The 22,319-nt window shown below is 46.8% G+C and overlaps 1 protein-coding gene across 1 annotated transcript in view; it reads left to right on the top strand.

Annotated features, from left to right (window-relative positions):
- Positions 1–22,319, top strand: part of LOC135373951 (atlastin-2-like) — a 99,413-nt gene that overhangs the window by 18,350 nt on the left and 58,744 nt on the right. The window contains exons 5-6 of the mRNA XM_064606984.1: positions 14,378–14,435; positions 20,061–20,126. Of these exons, the coding sequence (XP_064463054.1) occupies positions 14,378–14,435; positions 20,061–20,126 (124 nt within the window). The remainder of the gene's footprint in view (positions 1–14,377; positions 14,436–20,060; positions 20,127–22,319) is intronic.

Here is a 22,319-nt window from a genome sequence, read left to right as displayed (position 1 = left end):
TGTATTCAGGGCCCTCCCGCGTAGCGTCTGCCGAGTACTTTATGATGAGCAATATATTATTTTGTTCAACGTGAAATGTCCCCAATTTGGCTGTCCCCAATTTAAGCCTACCGATTGGCCCATTCTAAGCCCACTGATTGGCTGACTAAGCCCGCTCAACATAGCCTTCGTTAACGCCCGCCAGATGGCGCGCTCGGCAGCGACCCTCCTGCGGCTTTATCTCAGACAGACAGGAAAAAATACATTTCAACGTTTATTGAGTACATGTTTGAGAAAAAGAATGGCGTTCTTGGAGAGATTGATTCCTTTGATGCTGGGCGTGGTTCCTCGAAAGTGACGGATCATGTAGACGTCTCCAGGACAGCAGCTGCGCAAAGTTTTGTCCTCCGTGAGTTGACACTTTCACATGCACTGGATAGCGTCATAGCTGTCACTCATGTCCAGCGACTGAAGGCACGTACACAGCGATCCAGTAGCGTTCCTGTCCAGGTTAGTGCCGGACCGCATACCCAGTAAACCACAAATATCCTTTACACATCCAGAGGATGGTTCAGCTGGGACGTTTAGTATGTCCAATGGATATCCAGATATATGCAGATTACGTTGAAAAGACGTACTATAGATGATCGCATGCTTATCCAAATCACGTTGCTGGTACGTTGCAGAGATATCAAAGCTGGATGTTTCTCCCCTCCAATAGACATACATCCGAAGCACATATGGATATCGATAAGACGTTCTATATGGCCACCACTGTACACTGTACGGGCAATGGATCATACAGGAAATATGTTTCATTTCACATGAACAGCAGCACAAATTTTCAACCTCATAGTCGAAGCGAGGTAAAAGTAATTCAACACAACACAGTTTTGAGTCACAATTCTAGTAATACACTGGAGAACAAATACTTCCAACACAAATCTCACTGAAATTGTCGTAATGCAGTACGTTGTACCTGGGTACTTTCAGTATTGTAGTATCACACGTGTTAAAATTTACAATCGCGACACAGTTGTCTGAAGTCGCATGTAAGTTGTCCCGCTGCCGATGTTATCTTTGCTGTGGTTGAAAGTTATATAAAGCTAATATTGGTATTATACAGCGTCTACGCGCAGCACGGCATTTCAATAAGGATGAGATGCTGATAGGCTTCACCAGAGATGTCACATTTTGCATATCTATGCAATGAACAAACACCAAACGTACCCACTTGACCACGCTCCTGCCGTCGCTCCAATTAACTCACTCAGTGAGTTAATTGGTCCAATTAAGTCCAATTGGTCCAGTTAATTAATCCAATTAACTCACGTCAGTGATGGAAACAGAACGGGCGTGAAGAACAACGCGTGATGTTTGGAATAAAAAAAAAAGAAGAAACAGAAGAAGGGGGCATTAAAAGAGTATTGATCAATTCGACACACGGAGAGAGGCATTATTGTGTCAGTTAAGGAAGAACTACAACAATATTCGATGTTACACTCTAAACCCAGTGAAGGATATGTGCCATCAGATCAAGTGGCCACGGCCACTCGAGAGTAGCGTTTTGAAGGGTTAAACAGACCCCCTAATACACAAGACACTCTCGAGAACCGTAAGCAAAAAAATAAAAACATAAAAAAATGACTTAAGGCTTCATAAAAGAAGCTGCTCCAAGGACATCCAACTTGAAACACTAAATTTTATTGGCGTGTACGTACATTTAAATTGCATCCATACACAGTTCACTGATTCCAACACATACACATTGCACGGACACACACCCATCTGATGCACCAGGTACGGCAAAACTCAATCAAGGTCATCCCTAGTGACGAACACAATAGTTCCTCAAACGAAATGGCCGACGAACAACAGTCCAAGCAATAAGTTCCACCAGACACGCTTCAATGTAAGAAGCAATTGCAATTTTACTATGCGTGACCGTTGAGACAGCAAATAACCTGTAAAGAAACCGAAGTGAGTAGCAGCATGTTGGCAGTCTTCCAACGTGAATGCTGGAACACTAGACAGTTTTGTAACTCTTGCAGTCGACACAGTTCTACGGTCACCTAGAATGAAACAATACAATTAGCCTCACTTGTAATGTACAACGTCGCTTCACCCATGTAGCCGATCTCTCCCGCCGCCATTTGTAATGCGTCCACCGTCTGCAACAGAACATACTACAACAGTTAAACAAAAGTAAAACACAGGCGTTGTACGATGCATCACAAATAGGTTGACCTACGTTTCTTGTACTTCACCGAACATTAGACCTATACTGAAAAGTGCGGTTGTCATCCGTCTCAACGGAGAGGTTGCAGCTCAGACAACGGACGCGAAGGCGAGAAAGCAAAGAATGCACTTTGGAAGAATACGCGATGCCATGTCACTCCTCATCGGCGGTGTGCGGTGCAACGTAGTCCGCTGCAACGAAACCACACAAATTCTTCAACAACCACACGAGTCATGAGGCGCACATATTATTCAGCGGACACAAAGCTGTTGCATGCCAATGTGACGGCTTCGTATACCTGCTCAAATTTGTCGATCGGGAGCCTTGTGCCTGCTATTTCAAAACTGTCACGGCTATTTCCAGACGGTTACGGCTGCGTACCGGCTGTACTGTCTACGGGAACTTCTCGAACCGGCACCTATTCGTCACAGGATTCAGAGTGTGGGCGCTCGTTTTCACACTGCCGATCAAACTAGAAACAAACTTTCCCATTCACCTTCTCGACACCAGATATCTTTATGTTTGCAACACATATGTGTACAACATATACCAGACGTTCAATGCACATAACAATGGATGCACACTAGACGTCTGAAATCAGGGTGCAGTGTACGTTCCTTAGACATCCAACTTTTCTAACGTAATTTCTGTACGTACATCGATCAGATATTGCTTTTGGATGTAGACGTTTGGATTTTTCTGGTACGTCCGATAGATGTGTGTGGTTTACTGGGTAGGTACATGCCACTCTCTCATGGCCAAAATGTTGCCAGGGCATTTCATTTCATTTATTAATCCCAAGGGCCCAGAGGGCATTACATGGGAGAGTGGCACAGGTGGCAACGGAAAAAGCATATTAATACAATAGAAAATAGGCAATAAAAAGTACATAGACTGCAACATATCAGAACATAACTGAAGAAGCGAACAAACATAACAGAATAAATGAACGAATAATGTGCGAATTAATGCAATAATCGATATGTGACGTAAAGAATGAACATTATGACGAAACAAATGTGGACAATGAACTGCGGAAGCGATCGGGGTGAAGATGAGAGATGACATCGGTGGGGAGGTTATTCCAATCAACGCATGTCTTGGGAAAGAATGAGTTAGAAAACGCCGTCGTTCTGCAGCGGAAACGTGATACCTTGAGATGGTGGTCAATGCGTGGAGAGGTGGAGTGAGCTGGTGTGATGTAGGGAAACGAAGGAATGTCAGAATGATAGAGCTTGTGGAAAAGGCAAAGCCTCGAAATGTGTCGACGGGTTGATAAAGGTGGTAGGTCAAGGCGAAGCTTTAGCTGGGAAATGCTAGCGGTAGTGGAGTAATTGTTAGTGATAAACCGCGCGGCACGGTTTTGGACCTTTTCCAATTCATTAGATAAGTACGCGACAGAGGGGTCCCAGATAGCAGCAGCATATTCTAACTGTGGTCGAACGAGGGTAAGATAGGAAAGGCGTTTTACTTGGGGGGAGGCAAGGCGAAGATTCCGTCGTAGATAGCGAAGCGTACGGTTCGCCTTTGCGGCAATGGTGGACACGTGCGTGTTCCAAGAAAGATTAGATTGAAGTACGACACCAAGATATTTGTATGAAGAGCTTGACGGGATGCTAGTATTATTGATGCTGTACGAACATGAAAACTTAGGAATGCGACGACAAAACGTGATGTGACAACACTTGTCGATGTTAAGAGGCATGAGCCATTCCTTGCACCACTGGTCCACCAGGTTGAGATCATCTTGGAGTGTTATTGTGTCTGCCGCGGTTGTGATTTTTCTGTACAAGACGCAGTCGTCGGCGAACAGTCTTATGTTGGAGGAAAGGCGGTCAGGGAGGTCGTTGATGTACATCATAAATAGGAGAGGTCCGAGGACGGAACCTTGCGGGATGCCAGAGACTACGGGGGTAAGTGCGGAACAACAGTCACTGACCTGGACAAACTGAGAACGTGAAGCAAGGAATTGGCGGATCCACGATAGGGTGAGGTCATCGATGTTAAAACGGCGGAGTTTTAGTAACAGACGGTTGTGGGGAACACGGTCGAGGGCTTTTGAAAGATCTAAGAAGATGGTATCGGTTTGATAGCGACTGTCGAAGTTAACGTGGAGGTCATGAACGAACTGGGCTAGTTGGGTTTCGCATGAGTAAGCCTTTCGAAAGCCGTGTTGCCGATGGCACTTGCGGCACGATGCCGACCTTAGCATTAATGTTATCAATCCCAGCAGATGATGACATTTTTAACGAATCAATTAACTTCGTTATACCATGAGCCGTGATTACGAAAGGTGCCATTGGCGGAGGAGTATGCCATGGACTGCGCAGCTGGTCAGAGATGAGGGATTCGATAGTGAAGTTACTGGCAAAGGTGCGGCTGAGGATTTCAGCAGACCTAGACGCATCCAGTAGTGTGCCCTCGCCGTCTACAAGCTGGATGTCTGGGACCGGGCGCGGGTCAATTAAATTCCAAAACTTCCGGGGGTTTGAGCTCAGAAATGACCCAAGGTCGGATTGAAAGAATTTAAGTTTGGCCGTTCTGAGAGACTTCCTATACAGCGAAAGGGCCGAACGATATCTCTCCCAGGCATGCTGGGAGTCGGAGCGTTTGGCACGGCGAAACATTTTCTTCTTTTTACTAGCCAGAGACTTGAGCGAGCGATTAAACCATGGAGCGGTCTGCGAGCGTGGAATAGTGATCTTGGGAATATGAATCTCTGCAAGGTTGCAGAGTTTGTTTTTAAAGAAAAGCCAGTTGACCTCGACCGACCTATTGGCGCTGTCCCGGCAGAATGTGGAGAAGTCAGACTGAAGCTCTTCGTTGATAGCTTCGAAATCGGCTCTGTCGTAGAGACGATAACTTTCTTGGAACGAGGGCGCCTAGGCACGGATACATGTAGTTGACAGTGTACCACATTGTGGTCGCTAAGTTTCCCGATATCGGAGATAGCTTCTATAACGTCAGGACGTGTGGACAAAACTAGGTCGAGTGTGCTAGAACAGCTGGTTGAAACTCTTGTAGGAAAAGGTACCACTTGCGTAAGGTTGAAGTCGTGACACAGTTCGAGAAAATCCTTATCGATGGAAGCGGAGCCAGGTGTTACACACGGGACAGACCAGTTTATACCAGGCACATTAAAGTCGCCCATCAGGATGATAGTATTGCTAGGAAAGCGAGCAGTAACGACAGACATGTCGCAGTGCAATTGATCGATGAAACCAGCATGAAAACTTGGTGAGCGATAGCATACACCGATGATGGCATGACTATTACAACAGTCAATTTTTAACCATACAATCTCTAAGCTTGAAGCTCTTGAAGCTCTAAGCATTCGTGCGCGTACGTGTGCTTATCCTTCTCCAGCTTGACGATCGCCGTAGAGTTGCCGGCGTCCAGCGCCAGCGCGCACGCGACGAGCGAAAAGAGAACGATGTACCACATCCTTCCAGTGACGCAATCCAAATGAGGCTACTCGTTCTCATCCACTGCATTATCTGTGCGGGGAGAAAAACGACAGGTGAAATCCCGCTATCTATGTGATCCACTCGAGCTTACCATATTCGCAGCTTCCGTACGGGTAGGAGTCCACGTCATTGTGGAGGTATCGTTTGTCGTCGTATGCCATCAGACTTCTTTTCACAATTCTTATGGTGTACATGCACTGTTTCTTTCCCACTTGTTCGTGCGATACGCTAGTGTGCTTGAATAGGGAATCGCGGTACGTATCATAGAGGAGGTGTTTGCGCACAATGTTCTTTTTAACCCCTCTAGCTCTTGCTATCTGTTTTCCCCAGGCTAACTTGATGGAATACATTTTGGCTTTCAAGCATACTACTTCCTCGATGGGTATGCTACCCGTTTCACTTTTGAACGCGCCAAGCCTACCGCGATTCGTCTCGCTGTACAGCGGATGATCCCGATCGAAGGAAGACAAGTCTAAATGTTCGTCGGCGATCGCTCGTAACTGATCTTCGTAGTCCTTACAGAATAGGCAGAGGATCAGAGAATCCGTGTCAAAGTAGCAGGTAATCACCGGACAAGTGAGCCCCCTCAGCAGGGTTTCATAATAGAACGAGTACATGGTTAACTTACTCAGTTTTAAAATCGTGAAGCCAATCTGCAGGGGGAAATCGCATCGCACCTTTTTTTGCGTATTTCGTACTTGACACAATCGGGGGACAAAATTTTCATTCTCACTCATTCTGCCCGACTCCCGATGCGACTCGCCGTCTCCTAATCGAAGGCTAATCGAATATCCCGCGTATTAAATTTATTTAGCAACGTACGTCCGAAGGCTGCATTGTTTGCGATTTTATAGAAAATTTTGTCAACCGTCGTGCTTGAGGCGACGCGTCTGGCAACATAGTCCTCGATGTAGGGAGGCAGGAATGGTGCCTGACGAAATTTTAGAATGCTGTGAATTTTTGTCACGCTCATGCCCAGTCTACAATAGAGCGCGAGCAGCACGTAATGAACAACGTACGCGACCTTGTGCTTGCACGTCAGCAGCAGCTTTTTGCTGTTCGTCGGCTGATACATTAACTCTTCGAGGAGCCCCCGCTGGAATGGTGAGAGCCATTCCTTCGGGACGACCGCCTTCTCGGGAGCCAGGGGGAAGGTTTTTGGATAAATTTTGGATACTCCAAATCGCACACGTACACGTATCCCACGTCCGAATCCGTGGGGTGACGCATAAAATCCACGGAGCTAAAATCCTCGACCCATTCGAAATCGCCGATGGGGAAGTGCTTTATCATACTGAATCCGTAAAGATTGTTGCAATCTATGTACAATATGGGGGTACACCTCCTCTTTATCGGGATCGTAGCCACTGCACAGCGGGTTGTTAGCCCGTGTAGCAGACGGCGCGCCGCTCCCTGACGCAGACGAAGCCAACATTTGTGTCACGCCCCCCTCGCGCTCCTTGTGCCTGCGAGCCCCATTCATTCGTTTCTAGTAGTTGGTGGCAAACGGCCACAGTATTAAAGCCTTCTTGTATTTCCTGCCTGGTCCGTCCATCAAGTACATTTGGTGACCCGAACAACGAACACCATGTTCGGAGCAATTCGGCTCTTTACTATCCCAAATTCCTGACGACGCCTTCGACGAGCACTACCACAGCACTCTATACAGGGACCCACCGCCAGCAAACCTCGCCGTTAACGTACCCAGCGCCTTTCCACCTGCGGCCTCACCGTCCAGCACGCCCCCCCCCCCCCACCTCTGCAGCCGTGCAGCATTTCACCGTCCGGCTCACGACGACAGCATCACGACTGCCCTTCGCCCGTCGACTGACGCGCCGACGCTCACTTACCGTCACCCTCCACCGTACCGATTTGGACGATCATGCAACGCTCCGACCGGTCACTGGTCATACGATCCTCTAACCGATCATCACTTGACGGATCCCGGGGACCGCCCTGTGCTGTGCACGGACCCCGGCACACTCACTACCCGCCACTTCCCTTCCGCCTCTCGACGCTCATTCGCAGCCGGCCGCGACAACAGAGCAAAGTGCTCGCCTGCCGGTTTCGGCAGTCGCGGCCGCCGACGCCACGGCCCGCATTAGCCGGCGTCTCGGCAGTTTTCACGGCAGTCCTCACGGGTACGCAGCATCACTTCCTGGGACCCTACGAGCTCACGCTCCCGTGCCCGTTCCGGCACCCCAGGCCACGACTCTGACGCCCAACGAGTCGCCCTTCATCTGCCTCGCTCATCGAGAGCTTCACGCAACGGGTATTCTGCTGTCCCACGAATTCGTCCACTAGTGCACGTCATCCACGGCCGTTCTCGCTCTCTCCCTCCGGTGTCTGACGCAGTTCACCATTCTTCTTCTTTCTCGCCGCTCCGCGTCTGGGGAGGGGAGCACTGTAGCGGGCCGTGGACAACGATGAAGATGGCAATGAGTCAGACCGACCGAAGCTCCAGGTGACCAACACCAACAAGCTTTAATCCACATGTGCCCCGAATCCCAACCCGAGCCAGGAGCCGCGCGCTAATCGCAATCGCATGCACCTAGTCGCCCATCGTCCTCCTCTAAGTTATGCAACATCATCCCGCGCCGGGACTTGGGGCGCGTCAACTTCGAGGCGACAAAGCCTTTGGACGGGTCGGACGATTGATGACCCGTTGGCCAGGCGCAGCGAGCACGCCCGTACGACGCCGTCTCGTCCTCGTATGACGCTTGACACGCGAGCCAACTTCCAAAACGATGGACGGACATGATCTTCTTGCACTTGCACGACGTCGCCTTCCCTCAATTGCGTCTCGGACACTGCTGGTGAGGTGGTTGTGTGCGCTGACCGCAGCTGAAGGAGGTATTCGCGCGTCCAGCGCTTCCGACGCAGACGAAGCCAACACTTGTGTCACACCCCTCTCGCGCTCCTGGTGCCTGCGAGCCCCATTCATTCGTTTCTAGTAGTTGGTGGCAAACGGCCACAGTATTAAAGCCTTCTTGTATTTCCTGCCTGGTCCGTCCATCAACTACACCCGTAAATGACGCCTGCTCGCCTGACAGAGCCCGCCTCTAACACCCGATTCAGTGGTTCGGTACATGTCCTCATCGATGATCAGCTCCAATTTTGCCTGCATGTAATTTAGAGTGCATTGCCAAGAATAGGATGCCAGAGAAACGCAACGAAGCAATTCCAATCCGCGCGCGTTGTAGCACAGGCGCCGGAAGTGCTGCATTACGTCAGCATGTAACAGGGCATCCGTTTTCAGGTACAATGAGTTATAATCCCTCAGATTCGAGCACCCAAATGTTCAAATACGTGCAGCGCGTACTGATAGTCTTCGTCGCTTATATCCTCCCCCGTCAGATCGTTTCGGAAAGCGGAGTTTGCCGGCAGAGGCAATTCGTCGTATACTGCGAACGAGCTAACGTGGCTCTACGGGAATAGACCTTTACGAAGCAAAATTTCGTAGTCGCCTCCAAATGCATGCTTCAGGCATTGGAACGCCTCTGCGCCCCCCATGGATTTGACGCTTTCCACGAGCTCTCCCAGCGACGAATTTAGGTACTGCATGGTATCTGGAATAGGAAGGTGCCAGTGTCGCACGATCAGATTTTTTCCATAGAACTGGCCACAATGAAGGGAGCGCGCTTCCATCCGAGAAGGTGAAATTCCCGCAGTAGCGGAGCAGTAGTAGCAGTAGTAGTCCGGCCAAATCGTAGGCCAGATTGTGCACCATGATGGGCAGTTTTTACCGCGTCGTGCACGCCACGTTACAGGGGTTGCATAGCGTCACAATGTAATTTGTCTTGCCGGCAGTACAACGCTTGGAATGGTCGTGGTGCCGGACACGGGGTAGATCTTGCGCGAACTCCCGCCTACAGTACGCACAGTGGGTGGCAGCTCTCTGCCGTGCTCGTTCTTCATCATTCAGCACAATTTCAGCGGGGCAGGCGTTCAGGGCGATCATCTCGTCCCGCATTTCCATCAAAGCTTTCACGCACTGCCTCGCGGAATCTTCACCGTGGTGCGTCCTGATGCGCCCCTTTCCTTCGAGTCGTGAGTGCGCACGAGCACGGCACAGAAGCTAGAGGTGATGTGACACTGCATGCCAACACCACTGGGCGCGAGTACGCTGTCCGTGTCCAACGCGACGCCCTAGTTATACTGCTGCTTGTACTGTATTTTAGTAAATTCTACAAAGTTTTTGCCCGGTTCGCAAAATTCCAATATGATTTCGTTTACGTCCGCGCACAGGCGACGATGTTTCGCCATGCTCTCTTCCTTCAAGAAAGAGCCGTGCAACGCTCGCATACGAAGCGCTTGTTTTTCCTAATCAGTAACTGCTCGAGGGACTTGATTCCAAAAAAAATGCTGGTCTATAGCCAATAAGTGAATTTTCTTTTCATACTCGAGTTTTGGGGGTCCTGACACGTGCGTTCCCTGATCGACGTACTCGTATACATACACGGATATCATGTTTTTCTCTTCGAATTCGTCCAGGTCAGACTAGGAAACGGGGAAGCGACTAGGCCACCAGTACTCTGCGGCGTCATTTTCATATTTTTTTGATCGTGTATTCCAACTCTGTGGATGCAGGAGGGCGAGCGTGATGTATTTAAAACACTCACCCTTCTTACATGCCAGTAAATGAATATTTGTTAGAACATTCCTGCGTTTAGCCAAATGATCGGGTAGTGCCCCATTGCATCCGAATTTTTTCGTTTTCACCACGGAAATACATATTTGAACTTTTTGGACGTACACGAACCCGCTCCCTTCCCGCTCATAATTTTCTACGCACCCTGTGGACTCATGGATCACGTCCATTAGGGTATTCGCAATGGCTCCGTCACTGTGAACTTCGCGAGCAAACGCCATCAAGTGGGCGATGTGGGCGATTATCTCCCCACGAGTATCTTTAATCATTAAAACATCAGAACAAATGCAAAACCTAAAGGGTATTCGTTGGGGAATGAATGGGGAAACCCCAAAATTCGCTTCCGTGATCCGTGAGGAGATTCTTCGGAATTCCATGACGGAAAACTTGTTGGAAAGCTTTCTTTATGTCTTGCGGGTGCTTTGTGCGAATGGGGACCATGTACAGGTACCTCGGTAACGTACCTATGACTGTAAAGATGTACCTGAAGCCCTTGTTAAATTTCTGATATTTACGCATATCCAGGAGGTCAGCCTGATATAAATCCCTCACGTGAGTTGCGATGATGGAGCGCCGTTTAATTTTTTTCTCCACAGGCTTGTGAGCATCTTTGTGTAAGCATCTTCTTTTTTCAGCTGTTCGATGGCTTCTGCTCGCGTGAGCTTGTCATAACCGATCCTCTCCACATAACCCTTTCTCCTTGATCTTTCTACCCATATGTGCTCAAGCAAGCGTGCATTTTCAGAGCGCTTATAATTTTCGATACTTTTTTGTACCAACTGGGTTTCTTGATGAGCGCGCTACGACGTGCTAAGTATATCACAAGGGCCACAATGTTTGAGCGGTTGATTCGCTTCCCTCTATATACTAGAACTTTATCCGCCTGCCAGGTGAAAACTTTCTTCAATTCTTTTAGCACAATTTTCGCGCATGCGTTATCAACGCCGGAGGGTAGAGGAATAAAATCGAATTGATTGGGTTCTGCTTTGGGTGCCGAATGGACAGGTTCCAGAGGAGGAGGAGGAGGAGGAGGAGGGGAAGGAGGATGATAGTGAGCACGCTCCAGCAAGTAATAGAGGGCTTCCAGTATTTTGCCCACTTTTACATCGTCCGAATCATTAGATTTCAGAACTTCACCTATTTCTATTCTATGAGCCGTGACCGATGGCTTTGGATATCGCTCGCCCGGCGACTCCCGCCACGAGACTTGATAGCCCTGAGAGGAGCAGTGGAAGTATGGGAATGAGACCACCTGGTTGTTGTCTATTATATTCCTTCAAGTGCTGGGGCGCTTGTGAAGTGACATGTAAGCGAGGAAGCGGAGGATTTTTTTGTGTTTCTTCAAGTTTTTATGAAGTTCCGTTGAAAGTGGGATATTTGCGCGTAGAATGTTCAGACAGATTTCCGAAAGAATTCGAATGTTGTCGCAGCTGAGCTCTTTAAGTAGCTCTGCGCAGTGTGTTGGCTTGCTGGTGGCCAATATTTTGAGAAGCGTGAGATGTCTTCTAAGATCGGCAGTCATTTTGCAGGCGTAAACAGGAACTGCCGGTCGTGCGGTAAAATACCCGTTCACAGGCTATTGGTGTGTTTGCAGGCTGTGTGTTTGCGAGTGAAATCCACAACTAAATAACTATGCGCCTTCTCCGTCGCGTGGTTATATGCGTTGAGAAAATAGGAGAGCCCCTGTTTCCCGAATACTTGACGTCCGAAGGTTTCGATCTGTTGTACGGACCGCGCATTCGGGAACAATACGACATAACTGGCGTTCAGTGATGTCGTTCGAAAAGCGGCGTTGTGGTAGAACAAGGCTTGTGTGATCAGGATCACGGGCTCATTCTTATGGTGGCTTCCACGCACAAACAGTAACTCTACTTCCGATAGAACCCTTGTTCCGTGATTTGATCGTCAATAACTATGAGAATGGGATATTGCTCATCCCAATCTGTGGGTATCCTGTCCATAAACTCCACGCTGTCGAGATCCTTTTCCCATCCTGCTGCATACTTTTGTACGTAGAGTATCTTCTACGGTGGGATGCTAAATAACTCGGGGTGTCTCATTATATTCTGCGTGAGCACCGTTTTCCCACACATGGACGCGGCAGAGACGAGAATTCAACAGGGTGCTGGAACTGCATGCGCATCATGGAATAACTTGAGCAGGGTGTGTAGCGAGGTGTGATGCATCTTTATTTTCATCCATAGCTCCTAGTGCGATTGATGATCGTCTCCAGGGCTCTTATTTCTTCCTGACATAGTTCCTGAAGCTCGCGCAGTGATTGCTCCCGGTAAGCTGACAGGTACTCACCCAAGATTTCACGTATGATGTCCCACAACTTGTTTGCGGTGAAACGGGAGTGCAATATGTGGCAGCACATCACGACGAAGTTCTCTCGCTTGTGTGATGCCTCAAAGCGGAACCAAATGGAGTTGATGCACCTGAGTTGCGCCATGTGGAGGCGCGAGGTAAGTTTGGACGTATGAGATAAAGCCACAGCGGGCTCGCTCCCGAGCGCTAACGAAGGCTATGTTCAGCAGGCTTAGTCAGCCAATCAGTGGGCTTAGAATGGGCCAGTTGGTAGGCTTAAATTGGGGACGGCCAATCAGAGGGCTTAGAAAGTCTAGAAAACGTGGAGAGTGATCAGTAGGCTTCGAATGGAGCAATCAGTGGAGCTGGTTAATTAGCATAAAGGGGTGGAGCTGTGCTCAGCGGTATGCATGCACCAATAAGCGTGAAGTGGGTGGAGCCGAGTAATTAGCATAAAGGGGCGGAGCTAGAGGCAACCAATCAATGATCAGTAGGCTTAGCACGGGCCAGTCAGCGTGAACTGGGTGGAGCTAAGCCAACTAATTATCATAAAGGAGCAGATATACGGTCAGCCAATCAAATATCAGTAGGCTTAGCATGGGCCAATCAACGTGCAGTGGGCGGAGCTAATGGCGGCAAATCAGATGGCTTTGGATTTGGCTTGTGTTGGATTAGAACTGGATTATGGCTTAGAATTGGATTCGAATTGGATTGGAATTGGATTATAGAAAACTTTTGGCTATAGGACATATAGTTATACTACTCACGGCAACCTTTTATACCCTTTTGCTGTACCCGAGTCGTGTCTGCTGACACACAAGACGAGGGGAAGAGTTACATTCACTTCACCCTTTGATCAGCCTCTTAAACTGTGAAAGCGCCTGCACTCTTAAAAATGAACTTCACCGCACGACTTGCTCCTAGCCAACCATTATTGGAAATGTCTTCGATATCGCTCCTGATTCGTTCCAAACGTGAGGCGTAAGGCTTGTTTGTGACACTTATGCTGTTCATAATTGTCACAAAAAAGGCGTACTCCCCCTGTTTTCAACAAATCCCGGAATATAAGGGTATCATTCGAGATGAGGGCTAGCTAGCAGCATATTATGCTTTGAAGTTCACTTCCTTAGTGGCGCCATGCAGGGTCATGCAAAGCCTTTCACATATTTAGGTACAGTGAAACCCATGCTTTGACTCTCTGAAGTTTTTCTTTTTTTAGACAATGTACGAGAGTCATTTTAGTGTCCCCTTATCGTTCCTAGCGCAGTAGTCAACACATCCTTCTTGTGTGTGCACAATGTGATCTTGTCATTCGTACAACGCAGATTTGTACAACGCATGTGCTTAACGTGGCAAGAATACGTGCTTGCCTCGAAGCATCGCTGAAGTAGAAGTGACACCTTGAGAATTGCATACAATGCAAATAGTGTACTCACACGTTGAAAGAACAAATCACGATTCATACGTACAACATCTACGAGTGAGGGAGAAGTTAGCATCGTGCCGGGGTCTCCTCACCTCAGGTCACCTCATCACCAATGAGCGAGCTCAGACGACACCCCGCTTTCAGTATATCAACTTAGGTGTAATCGTCTCTAGGATATTTCCATTCCCAAGCGGGTCAAAGCCTCCCTTTGGGTTGACTCAGTTCTGTCTGAAAGTGAAGATCAGGGATGTTTCTGAATGACCCTGTTCCTGAAATAAGGCTTCATGTGCCGTTTCTTTTCCCCTCAGTTCTCTTACCACTGGAACGGAAATGTCTGACCATGTCACCTCTGCAGCGAAGGAAACGGTAAGTACATAATACCAATTAGTATTATATACGTACGTGGGAGGTATACTTGCTGTATGAGACGCAGTGTATCGTGACAAGCATGACTTTTTTCTGGGTGCTAGCAGTGGTGGGGAGTAAACATTGTATCCAGAAGCGGGTGTCGGCCGTACCCGACGCACGTCAAAAGGATCCCCTATAGTCGAAATTATCCTACCTTGCGGCATATGCAATGTGTAACCTCGAAAATACATTGGCACTGGACTCTTACGCGTCCAACAATTTAGCTTTTCCTGGGTTTATGCTTGCACCAAAAAATATACAGGGTGTCCCAGAAAACGTGTCATTGAATTATAATAAAAAAACTACGCCACCTAGAATCATGCAGTCAACAGCATCTGCTCTTATTAGGTTTTTGCCACCTCCTAATGTGAATGTCATGTACTCCAAGTTTAATTATGTAAATATTTACGAACTCAACTCGGAAATTTGCCAAGTAAAGGTCACTTTTTTACCCCACCAATATGTAGAGCGTGCCGAATTCACTCAAATTCATGATAATTCACAGTGATACTCACGAGCTATCCCATCGGAAAAAATAGCCGAATATCATGCTTTTCGGAACACCGGACCATAGCGCGCGATTACTTTTTGGGCGCAATCGCTCGCAGTGCGACGAAAGGAGGTTCCGAAGCCAGCCCACAGAGTGATAGTACAAAAAGTAACAGTTCCTAAAATTGGGAGAGGGAAAGCATTATCCCAGCGAAAGCTGGACGTCATAAGCCGTGCCTGTTTTATCTCTTTCTGCGATGTCGGGGAGGGCTGGGTTTCCAACCTCCTTTCGTCGGACTGACAAAGATTGCGCTGAAAAATTCATCGCGCGCTATTCTGTGCGACCTCCGTAGAGCATGATGTTCGGCTATTTTTTCCGATGGGATAGGTTCTGAATATCCCTGTCAATTATCATTAATTTGACTAAATTAGACACGCTCTTCACATTGGTGGGGTAAAAAAGTGACCTTTACTAGGCAAATTTCCGACTTAAGCTCGCAAAAATTTACATAATTAAATTTACGTTACACGACATTCACACGAGGAGGTGGCAAAAACCCAGTAAGAACAAATGCCATTGACCGCATGACTCTAGGTGGTGTAGTTTTTTTATTATAATTCAATGACACGTTTTCTGGGACACCCTGTATAATGTTTTCAGTTAATGCTGACGATTGTGTTGTGGAATGCTCCCTTTCGTATCGCTCTTGGTCTTTTGTAGAAAGGCAGAGAGCTCTGGCATATGCAAGATGCAATGAGGAATCGGGGGGGGGGGGGTTCGGAGTTTATTTTTGTCACATACGGAAGGGATCTTTTCGGAGTTTATTGTGTTCCGGGAATTAATGGTGTCTTTCTTCGTTTATTTGTTGCAACTAATCTAATATCCGGCAATTCGCTCCGAGGTCGGACGGTATCGTCGCTTCGGAGAAGGCAGCAGTGTCGTGGTGTGGACGGGTCTTCTGCTTTTACGCGTTTATTCCGCGTTCAGTGCAGTAGATGGAGCATTGGAGAGAGCCAAAGAGTATCGTGACATCGCGGTACAAGTGATCTTCTGGTGAATATACTCAAGAATTACGGAAAACAACCGTCAACTCCGGTCACTCATATTAGACCCCCTAGATATGTTGTAGAGTTTCCCTGCTAGAGTGAAACGCTGTGGTACTGTAAAAAGATAAAGAAGCGAACTCAAGAGTTAGCTCAGGAACCAGAAAAAGGAACCAGTAATGTGCAGCACAACCTTTGTGAATGTGAATTGCTTGAAATTTTACAGGAGTATGCCATCCTAATTTGTTCGGATATATGTTCGGTTCGTTCCTGTGCAGCGTACAGCGCAAACGGTGTTTGACTCAAAGCTCCGAACTTTTGTGTGTGTGCGTGTGTGTAGAAAGTGTAACCAACTTCACGATAATAGAGCAACCTCCACCTGCTTTAGGTATTTAAAGAAAAAAATCGCAAACAGACGCGTACTAAGTGACCCATGAAGACAAAGGCCACACCGTTGCGTACGCCCTTGAAAGCCCTCTCCAACGATATATGTTACACTCACCCATAGTGCAGTGACATTTTGTCCTAATGAGCTGCTGCATCAAAAAGTTAGTCTGACACCCACGGCGGTGGTTTAATATATAAGAGTACGTAACAATGTGGCTCTCAGGTTACACAACCGCACGGTAAAATACCTCAGGTAAACAATGGGAACTCATGTGTCGGTAGGGTTTGACAACCACCTGGATGCACATTTAAGAGCATTTGTAAGTAGTAATATTATGTTGTGAAGGAGACCGGATGGGAGTACGGTTCCATAGGTGTGTGGTTCGAACCCCAGAGCGTCTGGGCCACCGTCGCTTATTTTTCCCCGCGCGGCACGTGGGCGGAGGGTTGTCCGCGCGCTTACCGGCGGGGGAGGGCTGCGTGCGCGCTTACCCGCTCACATTTTTTAGCCTGGGCCGACTTCTTTCGTCATTTTTTCAATCTGTGTGGACATCAATCACAATTTCTTTCAGCTACAGCAGGTGTGCAGTAGGCTGTTTACATGCAAAGGATAGCCATACACAAAAGTACAAGTGAAAATATATTTATTAAAGTCATTAGTGTCAGGGATTATGTTCTGACTCTATGTGAAGGAGAAAAACCCAGCCAAAAACCTGAAGCAGAAGCAACACAATACAATACACATAACAAAGATTATTGACGTCGGCTGAGGCGATCACCAGCAGTTTGAAATTCCAGCGCCAGTGCGTCACCTAGGTTTTCTAAGGTTCAGAAATCAGCATTCGTCTTGCGATTAAAAATGACACTGGCACGGTCAATAGTATTAAATTAGTAGTAAACTACATTTTTTTTTATCAATAAAGAACTGATGTTCTGGGTCTCGGACTATAGAAGGGACAAATGCATACAATGTCTCAAATTGCTTATTGCCTAATTACCCCTATCATGGACATTTTTTTTTGTTCTACGCTTGAAGCAGCGGAGAAGGTCAAGTTCAACGCTGTAGTGAAAACATCCTCTTGCCCCGGGGACAATTTTTAGCGGAAGCATTTGCAGTATAAGACAAGAATAATACAACGTAGCTGTCATTATGAGGAACAACTTCCTCTGAATTCTGAAGTGTAAAATCGGTGCAACTCTTTCCACTAGGCTTGGGATGGGGAGGGGTATCCTTTATTGGCAGAAGAAAAAAAAATCGTAAGAAGCACTGCCTGCCAAGACGTGCGGCATGTTGCCGTGGAGAGAGAGATAAAAACAAGAAAGAAGACAAGAAGAAAGAAAGAGAAACACGAAAAAGTGGGACACACCAACTAGACCAACGAGACATAGCGATGATACTTTCAGTGGGAGGTGACACCGGTTCGAATACCCTCACCGGTCTGTGGTTTTCCCTGGGTTTTCTGAAGAGTTTCCAGACGAATGTCGGCACAGTTCCCCTGAAGTCGGCCCAGGAGGCATCCTAACCCCCCTGTCCCCCACTCCTTGCTTACTGTCCTCTCTCCATATGTCTACATCTGTACGTCGCTCATAGCCACAGTTATTGCTTTGAGGCGCTAACACGGAATTAAAAAAAAAACTTAGATACATAATACACATTACCCACCTAGAAAGATATGTTCCTGTTGCTTGAACTGGAAAAAGTCGGTCAATAATCTTTGATGTATCGGCAAACAATTCCAGATTTTGGAGTCGGAATGAGACACTGAATGAACACCAAAGTTCGATCAGGAAGGAGGCGGTTGTGGGTAACACGGCAGTTTGACATCGTAGGGGGTAAGGTGTTCAGAAATGATTGATTGAGATCGAACGACCTGAAACCATAATATGATACAGCTTGTACACTGGAAGTGCAACCTTATGCAACAAGGATGTGAATATCTTGAAGAGGCAGACAATGGAAAGCGAACGATTTAGAATCATGGGGGGATGTAGACAAGATAATCCGCAAGGTTCTCTTCTCGACAATTAAAAGTGGATCGGGATTAGAAGAAAAAATAAGACCTGGAAGGCATCAAAAATATGTAAATGAATTAGGGCAGAGTATACCATCAGAAGAAGTTGTCTAAGCCTAGAAAGTGCGTATAAACCTGGAGGAGTCTTGGATCGAAGAAAACTGATATGATCATCCCAACATAAATTATCCTGGATAATGACTCCTAGGAACATGACTGAAGGAACCCTTTGAAAAGCGCAGCCAGAAAAATATAATGTATCTTGTTCCAAGTCAAGAGGCCTTTGGCGTAGGCGGAAAATTACCTATGAGGTTTTCTGAATATTGAGGAACAATTCATTAAGTGACAGCCAAGGGGAGAACTCACTTAAAACATTATTAGCTTTAGCAAAGAGAGCAGAGGAGCTAACCGCATCCACCAAAACGGTAGTGTCGTCAGCGTAAGGGAAGCAATTTTCTAACAAATTGGCAGGTAGATCATTAATGTAAACAAGAAATAAAAAAAGGTCCGAGATAGAGCCCTTGGGAACACCAGTTGTCAAGCCTTTGGGGCTGCATCACAATACAGACACAAATTGCTTTCGATTATGCAAATAACTTCGTAATAATCTAGGTGGTACGCCGCAGATTCCATAAATCTCTCACATTCCAAGGAGGGCTTCACGATTTATTAAACCGAACGCCGTGATCTAGTCTACAAAATATACATCATAAGAGAGCTTAGATTACATATTCTTTTTATTACCTTTTTTTTCTCTTGCGTTCACCAACTATAAACTTGTTGACATACCTCGTGGTAAACCAAACTGGGGGGGGGGGATTTAATAATTTAAAACTTTCAAATAATTTTTCTAATCGGTTGGGTATTACTTTTTCGAACATCTTCCTAGTAGAAGGAAGCATCGATATAGGACGATAATTCCCAACTGCAGTCCTACTTCATTTTTCACAGATAGGGACAACCATAGCAACATTAAGTGTGTCGGGGAAAACACCATGAGAAAATATGTCATTTGATATCACCGGCAATGGCTTAATCAGCGAATGCCCGAACCGTTTAAGGAACGTTGTGGATACGCCACCATGCCCAAAGGATTTTGAACGGTTGAAGAGACTTTATATCTGAAGGTACCTCGTCAGGTGTACTCGGGTCGAGGAAAAAACTGTATTTCATTTGACGGAGGCAGCGGAACTGTCTGAGTAGGGTTATTTAATAAAGGCACATGTTTCACTACATCACTAAAGTAATTATCAAATTGATTTAAAAATTATTCTGGGTCCGTTAACAACTTAACATTACCTACAATTCATATACCGCTGTGTGTCTTAGCATTTTCGTTCGATAAGGCACCGTCCGTTTTGCGCGTCCCAACAAATATAGTCTCGTTGTTGTTGTTTTTTTTTGTTTTTTTCTAGAAATCGCAGATGTCCAAGTTCCACCGCTGGTCGAATTTCGGTGGAATTGGCCTCCTGCAATAATGTAGGGACAGAAAAATGACTTGTACAATATTTCGATGCCCATCCGTTCCACTTTTTTTTTCTTTTTCCTTCAACGGTGTCCACCTTTACCCTACACGTACACGACATAGGCTACCAATCGACAGTATCACAACATAAACGATGTACTAATGATCGGTGTGTTCTGTACGCAGGGTTCTGCTTCGTACAATGCCGGCACGGAGGAGGCGGCTTCGGGAGAGAGCGCAGTTGTCAAGTCGGTAAGCGCATCGCAATATTCATTTAGATGTCCGAGCTATCACTTCAGCACGACAACAATAACAATAAATGATGGAAAAGTGATTATGGTATGGAATGTTTCCCCGTGGTGGCCACTGGACCCTACCACACTTCACATAGGTTAATATGAGAGGATGAACCTATGGTGAGGCCTTACGGATGACAGGTCGAAGTTTTGTTTATAGCTCTTCGGGGAGGCCAGCAGCTTGAACGAAAGCGAAAAGGGAGACCAGAGCCCGACACTGATACGCGGGGAGCTCCATGGGGCCCAAGTCCTTGGAGAAGCTCAATTATCTATTTATTTATTTATTTATTTCCATAAGTTGAGGACCCCCAAGGGGGTATTACACAACCGAGGGCCAAGACATAAACAAGGAAAAAGACAAGCATGCAAAAAAACAAGAAAAACAAAAGAAACAGACAAGCAGCAAAACATATTTCAACAGGTATACACCAATATACAACAGAATAGATGCGCAGTACTCACTCAGAAATGACATTGGATGAGGTGAGAAAAAAAAAAAAAAGAGGTGGCGGAAAGTGACCCTGGAGCGATCATGAGATATAGTCTATATCTCATGATCGCTTGTTTTGTAGTGTTGGGTGATGGCAGCCTTAAAGCGGGCAGGGTCTTGCATGAAAACGAGCGACCCCGGCAGGTGATTCTAGTCCCGAATTGTTTTAGGAATGAAGGAGTACATGAAAGAATTAGTATGACATTGTGGAGTTCTAATCTTGTGAGCGTGGTCGTGACGTGAAGAGACGTATTCCGCAGGGGGGGGGGGGGGGGGAAGACGATCACGAGTGTTTCTGTTATAGAATAACTTATGGAAAAGACACAGATGGGAGACCGTTAGTCTGAGTGTGAGATGGTGAATGCCAAGGTCTTGTTTTAGTCCCGAGACGCTACAATCATATGAATAACTGGAGGTGATGAAGCGTGCGGCCCTGTTCTGAACTGATTCAAGGGCATGTATCAAATATTCCTGGTGTGGATCCCAAACAGCAGAGGCGTATTCTAATTTTGGGTAGTGCGAATGCTCGATAAGATAGGAGTTTGATGTCAGGCGGAGCAAGTGCAAGATGGCGGCGAAGATATCCCAGGATTCTTCTTGGCACAGACACAATCTTATCAATATGCAGGGACCAACGCATTGTTGAATCTAAATGCAGGCCTACGTATTTATACGTGGGAACGCATAACAGCTGGGAGCCGTGTAGTTGATAAGATGAAGAGACATGTGAAGGGGAACGTGAGAAGGACATGACCTTGCACTTAGTGATGTTGAGAGACATAGACCAAGTGTTACACCATCGGGACCCCCACCGCGAGCAATTCCTCCTGAACGAGATCATGGTCTGCACTGGACGCCATCTTCCTCTATAAAACACAGTCATCCTCAAAAAGTCGCACAGTACGACTAAGACACTGGGGTAAGTCATTTATGTAAACAAGAAACCATAAACGGCCAAGAACGGATCCCTTAGGTACACCTGATCTTACGGAAGTGAAGTTGGATAGACTGTTGTTAGTGAAAAAGGCCTGTTCCCGGTCCGCCAAGAAGACTCTTATCCAGGATAAAACAAAGGGGTCGAGGTTTAGTGTTGAGAGCTTAGCCAAGAGACGAGAATGAGGCACAGTGTCGAATGCTTTTGAAAAATCAAGGAAGATGACGTCCGTGCGTTCCCTTGAATCGAGACAACTTTGGATGTCATGTGTGAACTCCACAAGCTGCGTCTCGCATGAGTAGCCCTTCCTAAGCCCATGTTGGAACTCGTAGAAGTAGTTAACTGAAGTGAGATGCCGGGCGACGTTCGAGTATATGATATGTTCCATCAACTTACAAGGAATGCTAGTTAACGAGATTTGCCAGTAGTTCAAGGGGGCGAAGGTATCACCACGCTTCTTTCTGTTGGCCAAGCGGTTCAACGAGCGGTCGTACCAGGGAGCGTTCTGGGATGACCGTATTGTAATTTTGGGTATGTATGTCTGAGTTCGATTGCTAAGAGCAGCCTTGAAGGCACACCAATTATCCTCAACAGATCGCATCGGAAACAGGCGGACAAACTCGTCGAAAAACGTACCTAGCTCCCTCTTCATGGCGACATAATTCCCTTTGTTGTAGTCCACTATATAGAATTTAATATTCTTAAGTTCAGTATAGGGTACTTTT

The sequence above is a fragment of the Ornithodoros turicata genome, unplaced genomic scaffold (genome assembly GCF_037126465.1).
Source record: "Ornithodoros turicata isolate Travis unplaced genomic scaffold, ASM3712646v1 Chromosome36, whole genome shotgun sequence".
Classification (NCBI taxonomy): domain Eukaryota; kingdom Metazoa; phylum Arthropoda; class Arachnida; order Ixodida; family Argasidae; genus Ornithodoros; species Ornithodoros turicata.
Note: the sequence above shows the minus strand (reverse complement) of the source record. Positions and strands in the feature narration are given on the sequence as shown.